Source organism: Lissotriton helveticus, chromosome 4_2 (assembly GCF_964261635.1).
Source record: "Lissotriton helveticus chromosome 4_2, aLisHel1.1, whole genome shotgun sequence".
In the NCBI taxonomy this organism is placed as follows: Eukaryota; Metazoa; Chordata; class Amphibia; order Caudata; family Salamandridae; genus Lissotriton; species Lissotriton helveticus.
In genome coordinates, this window is record NC_136064.1 from 7,967,351 (window position 1) to 7,982,124 (window position 14,774).

The 14,774-nt window shown below is 41.0% G+C and overlaps 1 protein-coding gene across 3 annotated transcripts in view; it reads right to left on the reverse strand.

Annotated features, from left to right (window-relative positions):
- Positions 1-14,774, reverse strand: part of MTMR8 (myotubularin related protein 8) — a 511,753-nt gene that overhangs the window by 355,733 nt on the left and 141,246 nt on the right. For all 3 annotated transcript variants that reach the window (XM_078640107.1, XM_078640110.1, XM_078640108.1), the window contains exon 4: positions 2,680-2,837. In XM_078640107.1, coding sequence (XP_078496233.1) covers positions 2,680-2,837 — 158 coding nt within the window. The remainder of the gene's footprint in view (positions 1-2,679; positions 2,838-14,774) is intronic.

Sequence of the window (14,774 nt, forward strand, 5' to 3'; positions counted from 1 at the left end):
ACGCAAAAAAGTTTGGAAAAGTGATTTTTTTACCTAATTTTAAGGTTTGCAAGGAATTCTGGGTAGGAAGACATTGGGGGACTCACGCATGCCATACCTCCCTGGACTCCTCCGGGTGTCTAGTTTTCAGCACGGTTTGGTAGTTTCCAAAGATGGCCGCCGAGCCCCGGGCCAAAAACTCAGGTGCCCCCCCCCCCCCAAAATCAAGGTAGTTTTGCTATAGGTTATTTTAAATTCTCCACCGTACGATTTGGACCTTTTCCTGTTGCAGCCACTATGCCTACCCAGGCAAGTGAGATACCATTTTTTTCGGGAGACCTGGGGGAACGCTGGGTGGGTGGAAATTTGTTGATCCACGCAGATTCCAGAACTTTCCACCACAGAAACGTGAGGAAAATGCGTTATTTTGTCACTTTTTTAGCTTTGCAAGGGATTCTGGGTAACAGAACCTGGTGGTAGGCAGTCGAGTCACCCCATCATGAATTCCCCTGGGTGTCTAGTTTTCAAAAATGTATAGGTTTGCTAGGTTTCCCTAGGTGCCGGCAGAGCAAGGGTACAAAAACAAAAGGTAGGCTCTTTGCCAAAAAAGTGCACGATTTCACTGCGAAATTGAGGTGCGACCACGTTGCGTTTTGCGCTGTTTCCTGTCGCAGCCACTAGGCAGACCCAGGCAAGTGAGGGTCCATTTTTTTCGGGAGACCCGGAGGAAAGCTGGGTGGGTGGAAATTCGTTGATCCACGCAGATTCCAGAACTTTCCACCACACAAATGTGAGGGAAATGCATTTTTTTTGTCAATTATTTAGCTTTGCAAGGGATTCTGGGTAACAGAACCTGGTGGTAGGCAGTCGAGTCACCCCATCATGAATTCCCCTGGGTGTCTACTTTTCAAAAATGTATAGGTTTGCTAGGTTTCCCTAGGTGCCGGCAGAGGTAGGGTGCAAAAACTACAGCTAGGCACTTTGCCATAAAAGGGTCAATTTTTAACTGCAAAATTGAGGTGTGACCACGTTGCATTTTGCGCCGTTTCCTGTCGCAGGCACAAGGCCGACCCACACAAGTGAGGTACCGTTTTTATCGGGAGACTTAGGGTAATTCAGATTTGTAAATCAACTGTTCTTACCAATTGAGTTTTCATGCATTTCTCCCTTCCCAATGAAAGACAATGTGTAAAATAAAAATCTTTTTCAAAAAATGACCAATAATTCTCATTCTAGTAGGAGTATTCCCAATTTGTAAAATGTGCAAATATATACTGTTTCTAAACTCTATAATTTGTACCCAATTCAGAAATACATAGGTGTCTTTCATACAGATTTTTCCATGTATACATTTTCCAAGAATAAGTGTTCTATACCCAGTAAATAATAAAATACCATTGCAAGTTGCTGCTCAGTTTTTGGATCTGGGTTCGTCGGGTTCTTGGTGAAACTACAAGTCCTATATATCCCCACAACCAGGAAGGTCTAACGGATGTAACGGTATATTGCTTTCAAAGAGCTGTCAAAATTACAAGAAGGTATAGGTGAAAACGTTGAGACAAAAGGCTGTTTTTTTCAACAAATTTTCAATTATTCCAATATTTAACTGTTAGTTTCTATAAAGAAACCTTCATAGATTTAGACAAATGACCCCTTTCTCAATTCAGAATTTTGTCTACTTTTCGTAAATGTATAGCTTTCCAGGATCCATTATTGCTTTCAAACTCATTTCTACCATTAACTGGAAGGAGGTTGAAAGCTCTAAAAATAGCAAACATAGGCTATGTCCCAGAAAAATGCCAAAACTGTGTAAAAAATGTTGGTTCTCTGACAAAAGACTAATTCCCTAAAAGCTGAGAAAATGGAGATTTCTGCCCCACAAACCCTTTTTTGATAACATTTGCAGGTAAAACCCCAGAGGCTTTCATTTGCAGCCCGTTTTTCCAATTTTTCTGAAAAAACAAAAATTTCACTGTATTTTGGATAATTTCTGGGACTCCTCCAAGGGAATCCAGAAACCCTGGGCACCTTTAGAATCCACATGATGTTGGAAGAAAAGGACGCAAATTTGGCGTGGATACCTTATGTGGTCAAAACGTTACAGGGGCCTAAGCGCGCACTACCCCAAATCGCCAAAAAAAGGCTTGGCACAGGAGGGGAAAAGGCCTAGCAGCGAAGGGGTTAATAAAGACCTGCATACATTTAGAAAATCGCAGTCATGGAAGAACTGGTGTGTCGCAGCCATTCTGAATAGGTGACCAACGACCATTCAGAATGGCCTGAACACAAGCGGCAATTAAAGTGATTGAAAGGAATAAATTCAAAATGGCTGAAACAACTTACCTTTATTCAGTCTGATTAGCCATTATGGAACAATTAGGATTGTTTCAGATTTTCAGACTACTGTAATTGGCTGCTGCTGTGCAACTAAAAAGAATAGTTGCTGATCATCTCACTATACTGGCTATAGTCTAGGAATGCAAGGGGTACTACACAGTGCCTACAGAGAAGACTGTACGGGACACTATGGAATTATAATTTAGAAAGCAATTCCTTATTGCCAGCATAATCTGAAATATTTGATTCTGTCTGTATTCATTATAACAATCTTCCCACTCTTGAATACAGTCAAATCCTTTAATTACTGCTGCCCTGATTCCTTATTTTGAGAAAGGGAACGGATGGCTTTGCCGCAGTTACCTCATAACCTTTGTTAACATCGGTTATTTGCCAGTGCTCATTAGGAATGCCCATGCGAGAGAAGTCCTCTTTCACATCAATCAACTTCCATCCCGCCTCCTTCTCTTCTGGGCAAAATTTCGGATTGTAAGAGAAAGCATACAGGTCCTCGTGGTTTTCTGGAGAAAAGTAATATTTTTTTTTTTAGAATATTTGCAGTAATCCAGCCTTTTCCCAACAAAAGCAATACTCGCATACATACATTAAATTGCATACCAATGCTACTCCAAACACAAACATACTGTATCAATAGTTATTAAGAGTATGATTTAAAAATAGGATGCTCCCTTAGTTATTACATCTACAGCAGGAATCTATATTAGCTCCCAGCAGTGGCAAAAAGATTATACAGAAAAACCTTATGAGCAAAAAAACATTTTTAATGAAGGTGCAACCCATGACTAGACTGCCAGGGTGGCTGGCGAGTTCAATTTCTACATCTGATGTAAACTGCTATGAAGGCATATTTGCAAGAGTGACAGTCCATCCCTTACATATGTGTATCGTCTCACCGTCTTGCCTGCCTGTTTGCCCACCTCTAGCAGCCTACCTCCTGATAGGCACCGATAATATGCCCCAGCTTTAAAATGATAATACGTAGAGATAGGATGGAGGTGTGGTGAGGTGAGGTTATGTGAGGCTCTAGACAAACCTGCCTCAAGCTTGGACCTTCTATGGGATTTGCTGACTTGTGGCAAACAATCTGCATTGAGTGTCTTATCATACAAGAGAAATTACCCATAATTGCAGAATCTGGAAGCATTTTTTGTAAGATAATAGCACTTGTTCTTTGTGTTCTGGTACATTACTATCACGAAAAGGACCACTTCCTGTGTAGTGTCACATTTTCAAGAGCTTTTCTCTGGCCCACAAGTTGCTGGAAATATACACACGTTTGTGTGTGTGTGTATGTATGTATGTATGTATGTGTGTATGTATGTATGTATGTATATGTGTATATATATATATATATATATATATATATATATATATATATATATATATATATATATATATATATATATATATATATACACATACACACATACACACATACACTTGCCTATATGCATACATATATACATACACACATACATACATACACACATACATATATACATACACATACACACATAAACATACATACACACATATAAATATACATATACATAGATATACATACATATAAGTAACGTTTTGCGGCCGATTCACAAAGGACTGTAAGGGTACGTAAAATAATACCCCAGTAGAATTACTTCCTGTGCTCATGAATGCTTTTGTCAATAATCCCAAGTTAACACCGGGCACATTACCTGCATACTGAGCATTTTCTGATTCAGAATGTAATGCCTTCGTTTAAAAGTACGGCATTTTCACGAAATCTTGCAATTTTGAGTGTTTACTTTTTGTGAGTAATGCAATACAATCCCTAAAAGAAATGAGCTACGGTTGTCACTGGAAATATTCATAGTTAATTGGCATAGTCAACAATTTTAAATAGCTCCTTAATTGAATTTTCATGCACAGAAATTAGAGCTATTTCTGGTTCTGAATTATATCCAATGCCTAATGTGATACAGAATCGCATTCTAAATGGAAACATGTCCAGATTATACACCCAACCGTACTTCCTTCCTTGACCATGCGATCCACTGCTTGAAGCAGAGTTTCTTCCACATGGGTGGCTTTGAGCCATAGGTTTTAGCATTAGAATTTGCTTCTGATTAAGTACATGTCTTGGTGCTAATCAACCCATTCCAAGATCCATTCCACAATTGCCAAACTCCAAAGAATATGAAACCAAGCAGCCAGATTGTGCATAAACGCAGGTAGCATAGCGCTCAAGCCTTCCATTGGGTCCAGGTGGATGCTAGGATCACATTCAAAGTCTTCTAAACTGCTCATGAGACATACTGCGGCAAATACCCACCTCTGTTCAGCATCTCTCATCTAATCAACCAACAACACTTCAAGAGCCTGAAGCACAGAGCAGGCAAGGACCCTGATATACTTTAAAATCGGAACTCATTTACCAGCAATCGGAAAGCAGAGCTGTTAAGACTTGCTTCACAATGAACTCTTACCAAACAGGGTTCGCAACCTACGAATATAGGATATGGTTTCTCACCCACACAATTGGACTCTAACTTTTACTATTTTTACATATCTGCATTTCTGTCATCACTATCGACGCTCAGCAGTAGCCGAAATAGAACATGCAGCACGTGACAAAACCTAAAATAATCAAAACACATGAATACATATCTATTTCCAAGACACAGGATGTCTACTTCAGAGAGATTAAGTCCGTTCTGGAGCAGGGATTAAAAGAGTGATAAAAGATTTTGAAAAAATTAGTGGGTGGAAATTGAATAACAGTAATTACTCAGCGTATAGGTCACTTACCAATGCTAATAGCAGTGGCCGATACAGCTTATCTAAAATTCTATTAAGTTGCAGTTCTTCTATATTGTTATTAAGTCTCCATTATTAATTCCATCTTCTTTTTTTCATAAAGATATTATCTGAATTACGGCGCTTAATATAGATCAAAAACAATCCATACTCAGTTATGAAATACCTGCTCTTCAATATGAATATGTCTGGCTTGGTACCCAGATCTTAGAACTAAATCTGGTGAACTGTGTGATGTATTTATTCAGTAATGTAAAGAACACCCCACATATCTCTCTGGGCAAGGCAACTGGTTACCTTTCTGACTTATCTTCTGTACAACTATGTCAGTATGGCTTAAAGATATTGGTAGTAGATCCAATCTTAAGGACTGTGCCTGACAAACACTGGCCTTTGGAAAAGGTAGTACAACATAGTATTCGACACAGTGCTGCTTTGAACTAATATAAAACGGATTAGCAATAACCTCGGAGGATGAGGTTTAATCAATGATCAAATGCCTCATGCTGACGAACCAAAGATGTCCTTACATGTGGATAATGAAGAAAATACAATCTCACAACCATGTTTCCAAAAACATTAAAAGTAGCAATAGTAAATATCAACTTAGCCATGTGAATCGAGACGCAAGAAGTGCCTTTTACCTAAAGCAAATACTCGGATGCATCTTCGCTCACCAACACAATTCCCAAAATTGACAGGCCTTGCCATGTCATGTGTGCACTATTCACATGGACTGTGCTTCACCTTGGTCCGTGACCTTTTTCCTCTTGCTGTAGGGAACTCTAGTAGCCTAGCATTGTAAAATCATCATGTTGCAGTGAAAGCAAGATTTAAACTGGACCTACTACATTTATTAGTCTTGTTTATCCCCGTTTTTAGGTCTCGGCCTGATCTAGCGCTTGCGCTGTTCTGGCCGAGACATTTAGTAGCTGCTTGAAAAGTGCTACGAAAGCGGCGACCAGCTTACTATCACGCGCACAAGAGCGCGAGTGACGTGCACAGCTGCCATTTGCCACTGGCTAGTGTGCGCGCGCCGTCACTTTCAGGGCCCGAGACCCCGCCCCAGCAGAACACTTAGTAACAATAGCTGCCACACGGGTATGCGCAGCTTGCATCCTCTTTGCTGCTTTGTCATGTTTTAGCAACTCAGCGCGGCGGCGCTTAATGGGTGTCGCGCTATAACTTATTTATTTATGCAGACCTCTGCATTTTCTCCCTTTTATATTAACAGCAGTAGCGCACAATCAACACTGGCACCCGCGCCCCCTCCCATCCCCGGGCGCCACGCTTTAGGCTACAGCACGTCACCCCCTTTTACATTAATATAAGCAAACAGTCAACAATGGCGCCTGCAGCCTGCCTTCCAGCCGCTTTGAGCCTATCTATAGGCCACCTCGCCGTATTGTGCTTCAAGTCCTGCTTTAAACTTTATCGGCGGCCGCGCCCTGTTCTTTAGCCAAGTTACATGTAAAGGAAGGGGTGTGGCCACCATTTAAGTTTAAGCGCACATGTGGTGCTTTTACAAAAAAAATAATAATAATTTGTGTGTGAAGTTAACAAACAAATGCTTTTTTTTTTCTTGTAAAAGTGCCACATGCCGCACTTTTATTTTAATGACGGCCACGCTCCTTTTACATGCAGCTCTGCTTAAGAATGGGGCACAGCCGCCGGTAAAGTAAAAGCAGGACATGGAGCGCAATACAGCGAGCTCGCTACACTCACTCGGCTGAGTTCTTCTCTCACCCCGCACTATTTACACGTTAATGAGGGCTGCTCTTGATGCACCTAATTCGATGGCAGTCCCTATCCCATGCGGCTCTATCCTGCGCCCTCCCTCATTTTGCTCTCTCTATCATACCGTCTCTCCAGTCCCTAGCAAGCATCGCTCTTGCTGCGCGCCTTCCGTTGAGGCAGTCTGTTCTGCTTATCTTTGCGTACTTATTGTGTGTCTCACCTGACGTTTTCACCCTGTACAGTCTCAATCCTCACTGTGCTGTTGTGTGCGCCTGCTGTCATGTTCAACATTTGTCTCCTCTCTAATCTTTCAGTGTTTTTATTGTGCATTTCTCAGATTCCAGTTTTACTACGGCCCACTGTCCCATCACCGTTTATTCAACAACTCTTAAACGCAGTCTGCGCCCTCTTTCTCATTAAGTTTCACTTCTGTTGGCCATAGAAGCGTCACCTCTTGCCTATTAAAAATATAAAGAGACCTTTCTTCCGGCACGTCTGACTGCCCGCTCGACACAAAGGGTCTTATTTCTACGGAAAAGTAGTTTTGCTTGTAGTTCCTACATTGTGCTAAGGTAGACATACTTCCAGCCTGATGAGTGGGCGTGGCTGTCACCTCAGAGGTGATCTACACACGTTCAAGAAGTGCATTGGCAGTCTTCATTAAGGTCAAGCTAAAGAACTTCAGACATGAACCATATTTTCTAAATATTTCCCAAAGGTAGAGGATTCAAATACCACAATTAAACTTTGCTTATCCCTTGGATGTTGAATATTGTATGATTGGTTCAGTGACCTAGGAGACTTTTCTTTATTTTTTATTGTGGTTTCGTGACAGCTGTGCTCCCTGCAGCTCGCCACATTAAACAAGCATTGGCATAGCCAATAGGTCTCGCCTCTGGGACCTTATAAGTGTTTAGCCAAGCAACAGGTGGTGTTGTTACATAAAAGGATATTGTGCTGCTCAACTAAATACTTATAAGGTCCCAAAACCGAGACCTATTGGCTATGCCAATGCTTGTGGAGTATTTGTGACTAAGGATCACCAACCACCTGTAACTACAGCATGCAAGAAGATACTGTTGGGAAGATCCTAAAGAGCACTCACTGTCTGCTCCTCTCCTGTGTGTACTTTAAGGTTACGTCCCCAATTCAATTCTTTTTCTCTGGATGTTCACCTGGATCCCAAAGTAGAATTGCGCTGCAGCTGTCACCTCTTAGCATTCTCAATATGGCATCTATCCTAGAAATTCCGGCTACAGGTATCTACCACAAGCTTGTCTCTGTTTATTCTGTAAGGCGTGGGGGCAACCAGCAGAAGTTCACTGAGGCTGCTTCTAACCAAACGCACACCCGTGTACCACTCCACTAAGTTTCAGGATTATTTTTTAAAGAGCACTTGTTATGGCTGCATCTTGCTTTCATTCACAGACTGACTCTTGTGCTTTATTAAAAGTATGCCTAGAGGTCGCTACCCTCCTTTACAAGTATCCCATATCAAGAGTGCCTACTTCCAGTGCAAACTGCGCAGTGGCCAAAATCATCTACAATTGGCCGGAATTCTTCCTCTGCCTTTCATTCGATATCTGCCTAAATACAGTTCATACCATTCACCCTCATTCAAGGGTAAGTCTACATAAGACCTGATACTCCGGCAGAGTCAACAAAAAAACTTGTGCATTGCCTGTGCTCTTTAACTGTCAGTTCTCCCTCCTACAAGATACCTAGTCTTAGCAGCCTAAGACAAGATGAGAACATCACTCTGATCATTCATGCATGGTATCAAAAGGCCCCACATATTCCTTACTCCAAACTGAACACTCTGAATGCAAGAACTCGCCCACAGTGTAGCGTGCTACCTCTTCTCAAAAACAATCTCGCTCCCCATCAGGGGTATGAAGTGTTGTATGAGTGCAACTGCAAAACCAACACAATAACAACAATACACAGCACTAGCTCTGCTCACTATTACCTGCTTTAATGGTACTCCCTTTACGCAAGGATGTAAGGCTCCATTACCCTGGCCAGGAATCAGTCTCATGGCCTGCAGCTCAAGGCTGATCTTAACAGCCAGTATTTACCTAAATGGGCAATATCTATAGCCTTTCTTTTGTAGTGTAGTTCCTATATTCCCAATAGGCTCTGCGCATTGGAATAATATATCCTATAGATTAGACTGAGGTAGACTAAGTCTCTATCGAATATATTAAACTTAATAGTTAGTGCCAGCTAGCTCAGAGGTCACTAGAAACTTTCTCGAATACACAAGAAGGGTTTAGTTTCTGACAACTGCATAAACATGACAACTTTGTTTCCCAAGAATAAGAAATATATCTCTAGAGTTGCGGAAACAATAGATAAGTATTTCAATCAGTCAATCGTTGCATGCTTCGTTTCAACAGAGGTGCAGAGAAAAGGTTTATTGAACAATCTTCTTTCTCATGCAAGTAAAGTGAACTGCTACAATCGTATTGCAGACTGCAAAGTATAATGCGTACAGCGAGAACAATATTATAAAATAATACTGTAAGAGCACTGTATGGTTTCTAAGCCATATATAAATACATACATAAATAATAATGACTAAAAGTACTCAACTGGTGCTTCTAAAATACGCCTACCCAAGGTACCTAACCTAAGTCTAGTACGAGGGAAGAAGTAAGTGTGGTGTAGCATAGGTTTAGTTTTCTTTGCCAAGAATCTATCCAAGATTTCTCTTAGGTTCTAATCAGCTCCATACCTTTAGTTTAGAATGAAGAGGGTCTGGTATCTCTGCCTCGGGACTCATTTTCCCAACACCCCGCAGGGGGAGCTTGGAAACACTGGAGCTGGATTCTCGCTGAGAGAAATGCAGCCTCTAGATCAGTGCGTCAGTTGGAGGGCACGCTTCCTTCGGCACTTGCTGTAGCGAGCTGCGACTGGCAAGTAGATAGTCGAACTGCTCCGAACCACCATGTCTTGCTGGAGCAAGTGAAGGCATATTTATACCTTGAAGGTGCCTAGTTTGACGTAAAGTCGGGCATAATAACGTCAGTAAAGAGCCCCAAGGGAATAGTAGTTCTTTGTAAAGTACATGAGTTCTTGGACAAATCAATATTCAAGCAAGGGGAGGTCCCTGACTGCTTAAGCCGATTTTCCAAGAAATCGTTGTGACGTTTTGGTACGGGTGGAAGTAGCCATGCCTGTATTTGGACTGCATGGGCTATGCCTAAATAAGGGAATGATTTCTATGCCTATATTAGGGCAATGTGAATTGTACCTATATAAGGGCATGAAACGGGAAAAAATTCACTTGGATCCGGAAACGCCATACAACACTTTGGTGGCTGGGCAGGGTAGACAATGGTAAAAAAAATACATCTAGTAACTTTTTAACATTACAGCTCGACGGCCTTGCCAACAAATATACATCAAATAAGTAACTTACTTTTTGTAACACTTACACATATCTGCAAATTCGAAATCTAAAGACGTGGTAGGATGGGATACTTCATGTGCCAAGGTTAAAACCATCCAGTGACCTTGAATGAGTGGTGCACGATTGGCTCTCACTAACTTAACCATCATTCTTGTACCATGCTCTGAAACGATGGTACAAAATGTGTGTGTTCTCTCTGTTTTCACAAAAACTAGAGAAACAAAGACTAAATACAAGCATACAATGTCATCCTATCAGGTGGGACAGCACTGGCTCAGGCCAACGGAAGACGTGGCACTATAGACCGTGTCATAGAGGCGGAGTGTTGGCAGACATCTGGTGAATTATTCCTTCTTCATTCATTGGTCCTCTTCCATGTACAGGATTTGAGGTGTGGGAACGAACATGGGAGGGTCTCAGTACTGAGCAAGGAATTGAATGTATTTTTAGCCTTTGCCTTTTTGGTGTGCTTGTCCTTCGAGAACCATAAAGAGGAACCGAAATGGATTCAGCCGTATTGATGGTTTAGCACCGAACCCCGGGCGCAAATATGGAGCCACACAGAAAGAAGGAATTTAGCCTCAGCTGGTTCTTGAGGATTAAGCTAAAACCGTATTACCTTCAGCGCATTAGATACCAGAAATTGCTGTTAAAACTTTACTCAGAGTTAAGCGGGCTTCCAGGACTATACAAATTTCTTCCTTGGGAAACTAATGTGTGCATAAACCCCTGAGAATGAGCAATGGATTAAGAGGCTGAAGGCACTGGAATTGAGGTGTTGACCTTTAAAGCATTACCATAGTCTCACAAGCTCAGTATGATATATATGGTACAGAGCACACTTCCTCAGCTCCTACGAAGAATTCATCCTATGCTGAAGCACCTAAGCGATGATAGACCAATGGCTGTACATTCTACAGCAGGTAAAGCAGGATCTAGGCAGGTCTGGTGGTAAGAACGGTTTACAGCTTTTTATCCATAACTTGGAACCATCTCTAAACAATGATTATGAAGTTATTTTAGCGTGAAAGCCCTCTCCACATATAATTAAATAGATACAAAAAAACAACGTTTCAAAGTAAGCAATTAAGAAAAAAAACACAAAATGGAAAATACGATACTGTTTAAGTGCTTCTGACCAGGTAGAATATGTGGGTAATGCACAGTACGATAGGAGAAGAACAATACACGTGCTACATGGACCATTGCAAATTCAGTGTTACAGAATCTGTTAAAGACTAATGACATCGTTGAGCAGTTGACTGCAAAGGGGAGAGCAGAGAAAGGGAGAACTTAGCAATTTCTGCTAAATCAAGCAATGCATGCAACTGTACAGAATGTAAATGAAGAGATTATCCCAAAATTTTAATCTGTGGACTGCCACTGCCAGCTACTAATTGATTTTTGTTGGGTAGAGGGACTTCTATCATTCAAAAGTGTTTAAAATGTCTTCGAGGAGAGATTAGTCAAGTCACTGAAAACCGCAGATACTTGCAACATAACTCAGACCTTCAAATCTATCAGTGCCTATTGGGATTCAATAAAGTTGCTTCCTTGCAATGAAACCTCATACATCAACTCCCAAAAAGCTTTCACATTCAAGTCACTTTTTGATCCTATGCGGCTTCCAGCTGTATGGCCACAAATCCATTTACTTAAAACTAAGATGGATATATTCTCTGGAACTGTTCAGATTTAAAATATAAAGATGGCAAGGCAAAGACAAACAAACATGCACACAAACAGTTGTTAATAGAGACATAGATAATTAGAGTTTATCTCCTGAGGCAGGTGTGGTTTAAGGTAAATCTCCATACTTATAACACCAAAATATATTCAAGGCACGGAGATGTTGCCACCCCATTAGTCAGTCAATGTTAGTTTTTAATTAGTAAATACTATGATGGTTGACCACAAACCCATATCATTGAAGAATCTATGAAAACAGCTGGATGGGTCATAAAATTCGGACTCAGGGATCTTAAAAAACATTACGAAGATCTATTATAAATAGTGCTGTTTGCCACTGGTAAAGTATTGCAAGATTACACTACATCGACCTGGCCATAGCTCAATAAAGACGACAGCAAAAGAGGAGATCAGACCAAAAATTGTAAAACACAGTGTAAACAAGACCCTCACCATCCTAACTCCTCTCTTTGATTAACCCACACAATATTAATCCATTCTAATGGGTTCTGAACTCTTCGGGGTTTTACATTGTCCTCCTTAATTATCCCTCAATGTCCTCAAGCCTCTCTCACATCCCAAATAATTTTTCAGCCCAGTCATCCCACTTGCCATCCCACTTGCCCACCCTACAATGTTTGCTTCTCTTAAACTCTTGGCACCAACGAAGGCATTCTGCTGTGAAGGAAAGGAAGATCCTAGGGTGGAAAGCTCAGTGAGGCAGAGCTTAATTTGCAACAAAAGAGTGCCAGTGCCCAAATCACCGCTCACAGGCAGTGGCCGGTGTTAGTAAATGTCCTTGCGCCGAATACCAATGCTGCATAGTCCTGAATCGATCTCTTGCCTCTTCACTCCATTAACAGTGTTTCTATCACACTTGCAGGCTCCTGCTTTCTCCCGCTGGCGGTTTTTAAGTTTTCTCTTCCTTCCCCGTTGTGAGGTTTCCCCTCTCTTGCTCTCAGGGATTGTCTGATAAGGAAAAATAAGTGCCGGTGGGCCCCATCCGCACTGGCTCGAATTAAGCACTGCAATGAGGATGTCTAAACCCAATGAACACATCCAGAAGGGTGGATAAACAGGAAACAGTCATGTCACCCATAGTCCACTCAATTTAATAGTATCTTAAATTTAATTCGTAGCTCTTAATTGATATATGTAGTATTACATATATGCCAGTAAAAGTCAACAAAATAGAAATGATTAACAATATGTGCACCGATCAGCAAATGAAAGTGCTCAAATGTATAGGAAACAATTTCAACAACCGTACAAAAAACCTACACCAAGATCACATAAACAGACAAATGTTGTTTTCTTAATTTAGACTCCGAAGACCAAATGTACTTGACCGAGCCACTGACTTCACATGGTATGCAAAACGTTACATATAGGAAGCATGTATGGAAAGAAAGGTTCAGATGGCAAGTAAATAGAGTCCTGCAAAGGAATGGCATGAATGGTGAAAAAAGAATTTCACACAGTCCACAGAAACATCAACAGTTATCATAATGTCCAATAATACATATACAATTAAAAATCTTTTCCGTACACTGTAAATGTCAAATATCCCAGACCTGTCCATCAACGTAATTCACAACCCCTGTCAATAATCTTCTTCTCCGTGAGATTAAACCTCATCACCTTCGTAAAAACAGCTCTAGAAAGATGTGTTAATTCCTACCTGCACGGCTGTTCTTTCTGCTCCTACATGACACAGCTAAGGAGCAGTCCTTGAAACAACAAAGAAACCTAACTGACCTAAAAGAGCTCCCAATCTTTATCAGAGAGGGTAGGTGATTGTACCTTACAGCAGTGGTTCTTAACCTCTTTAGTTCTATGGACCCCCACTTAATCGTTACTGTTCTTAGTAGACCCCCACTGAAAAGTAAAGGACTTCGGGGACCTCAATCTGAGTCGTTATTGGAATCCGTGGACCGCGGCCTAAGCAGTTTCGTTGATTTGAACCGTAAAAACAAAAAGCATTAATCTAACAAACACACAAATGAAATATGCTATTATAGGTAGAATATGCATTTTTATTTTATTTTAATGGTTTGGAGCTTTTATGAATTCAATTGAGGCCACCCACGTCCATATTATATTCTGTTTAACTGCTCCTACAAATCAATCTGAAGCTGCCAGCTTAGGTTTTAGCCTACAATTTCAAATTCTTCATATTAAATGTTTTAAACTTTTCACTTTAGCTTCTGTAGTTATATACACTTTATTAATCTGTAAATATAATACAAACACATTTATTTGCAATCACAGACCCCCGGAGTACGCTATGTGGACCTTCACGGGTCCCCAGACCACAGATTAAGAGCCACTTCCCTATAGCACCCCCAGATTTCCTGTTTCAGTCAAGGCTGTCTACCGTCATGAACAACAGAAGTCACTATCATGTCCCAGAGAATACCAATGCAATCTCATCAAAGTTCCCATCTACTTCACACCCATTACTAAAACAGAGTTTTCCACTTTCAAATGTTTTCCCTACATCTTTAGATCGGCAACAAGCATCAGCTAGATGTTGCAAACTTGATATTGTCTAACTCCCTGCACTTACTATTTGACAGTTTAGCACTCCCCCGCTTTTAGACCTCCGGTTTACCCAAGGTTACCTGATCTTGTGCCTTAATCTTGAAAGTAAAATCAGGCATAGGTGTTCCAATTATACATAGAACACCCACTGAATAAAAACATGCCCCTAACACCCCGCATTGCCTACTCAAAGTAAAAACCTCAGAGATAAAGCTCACAGTATTTTAGTGTCTGCCAAGGGATAGTCTAATATTTG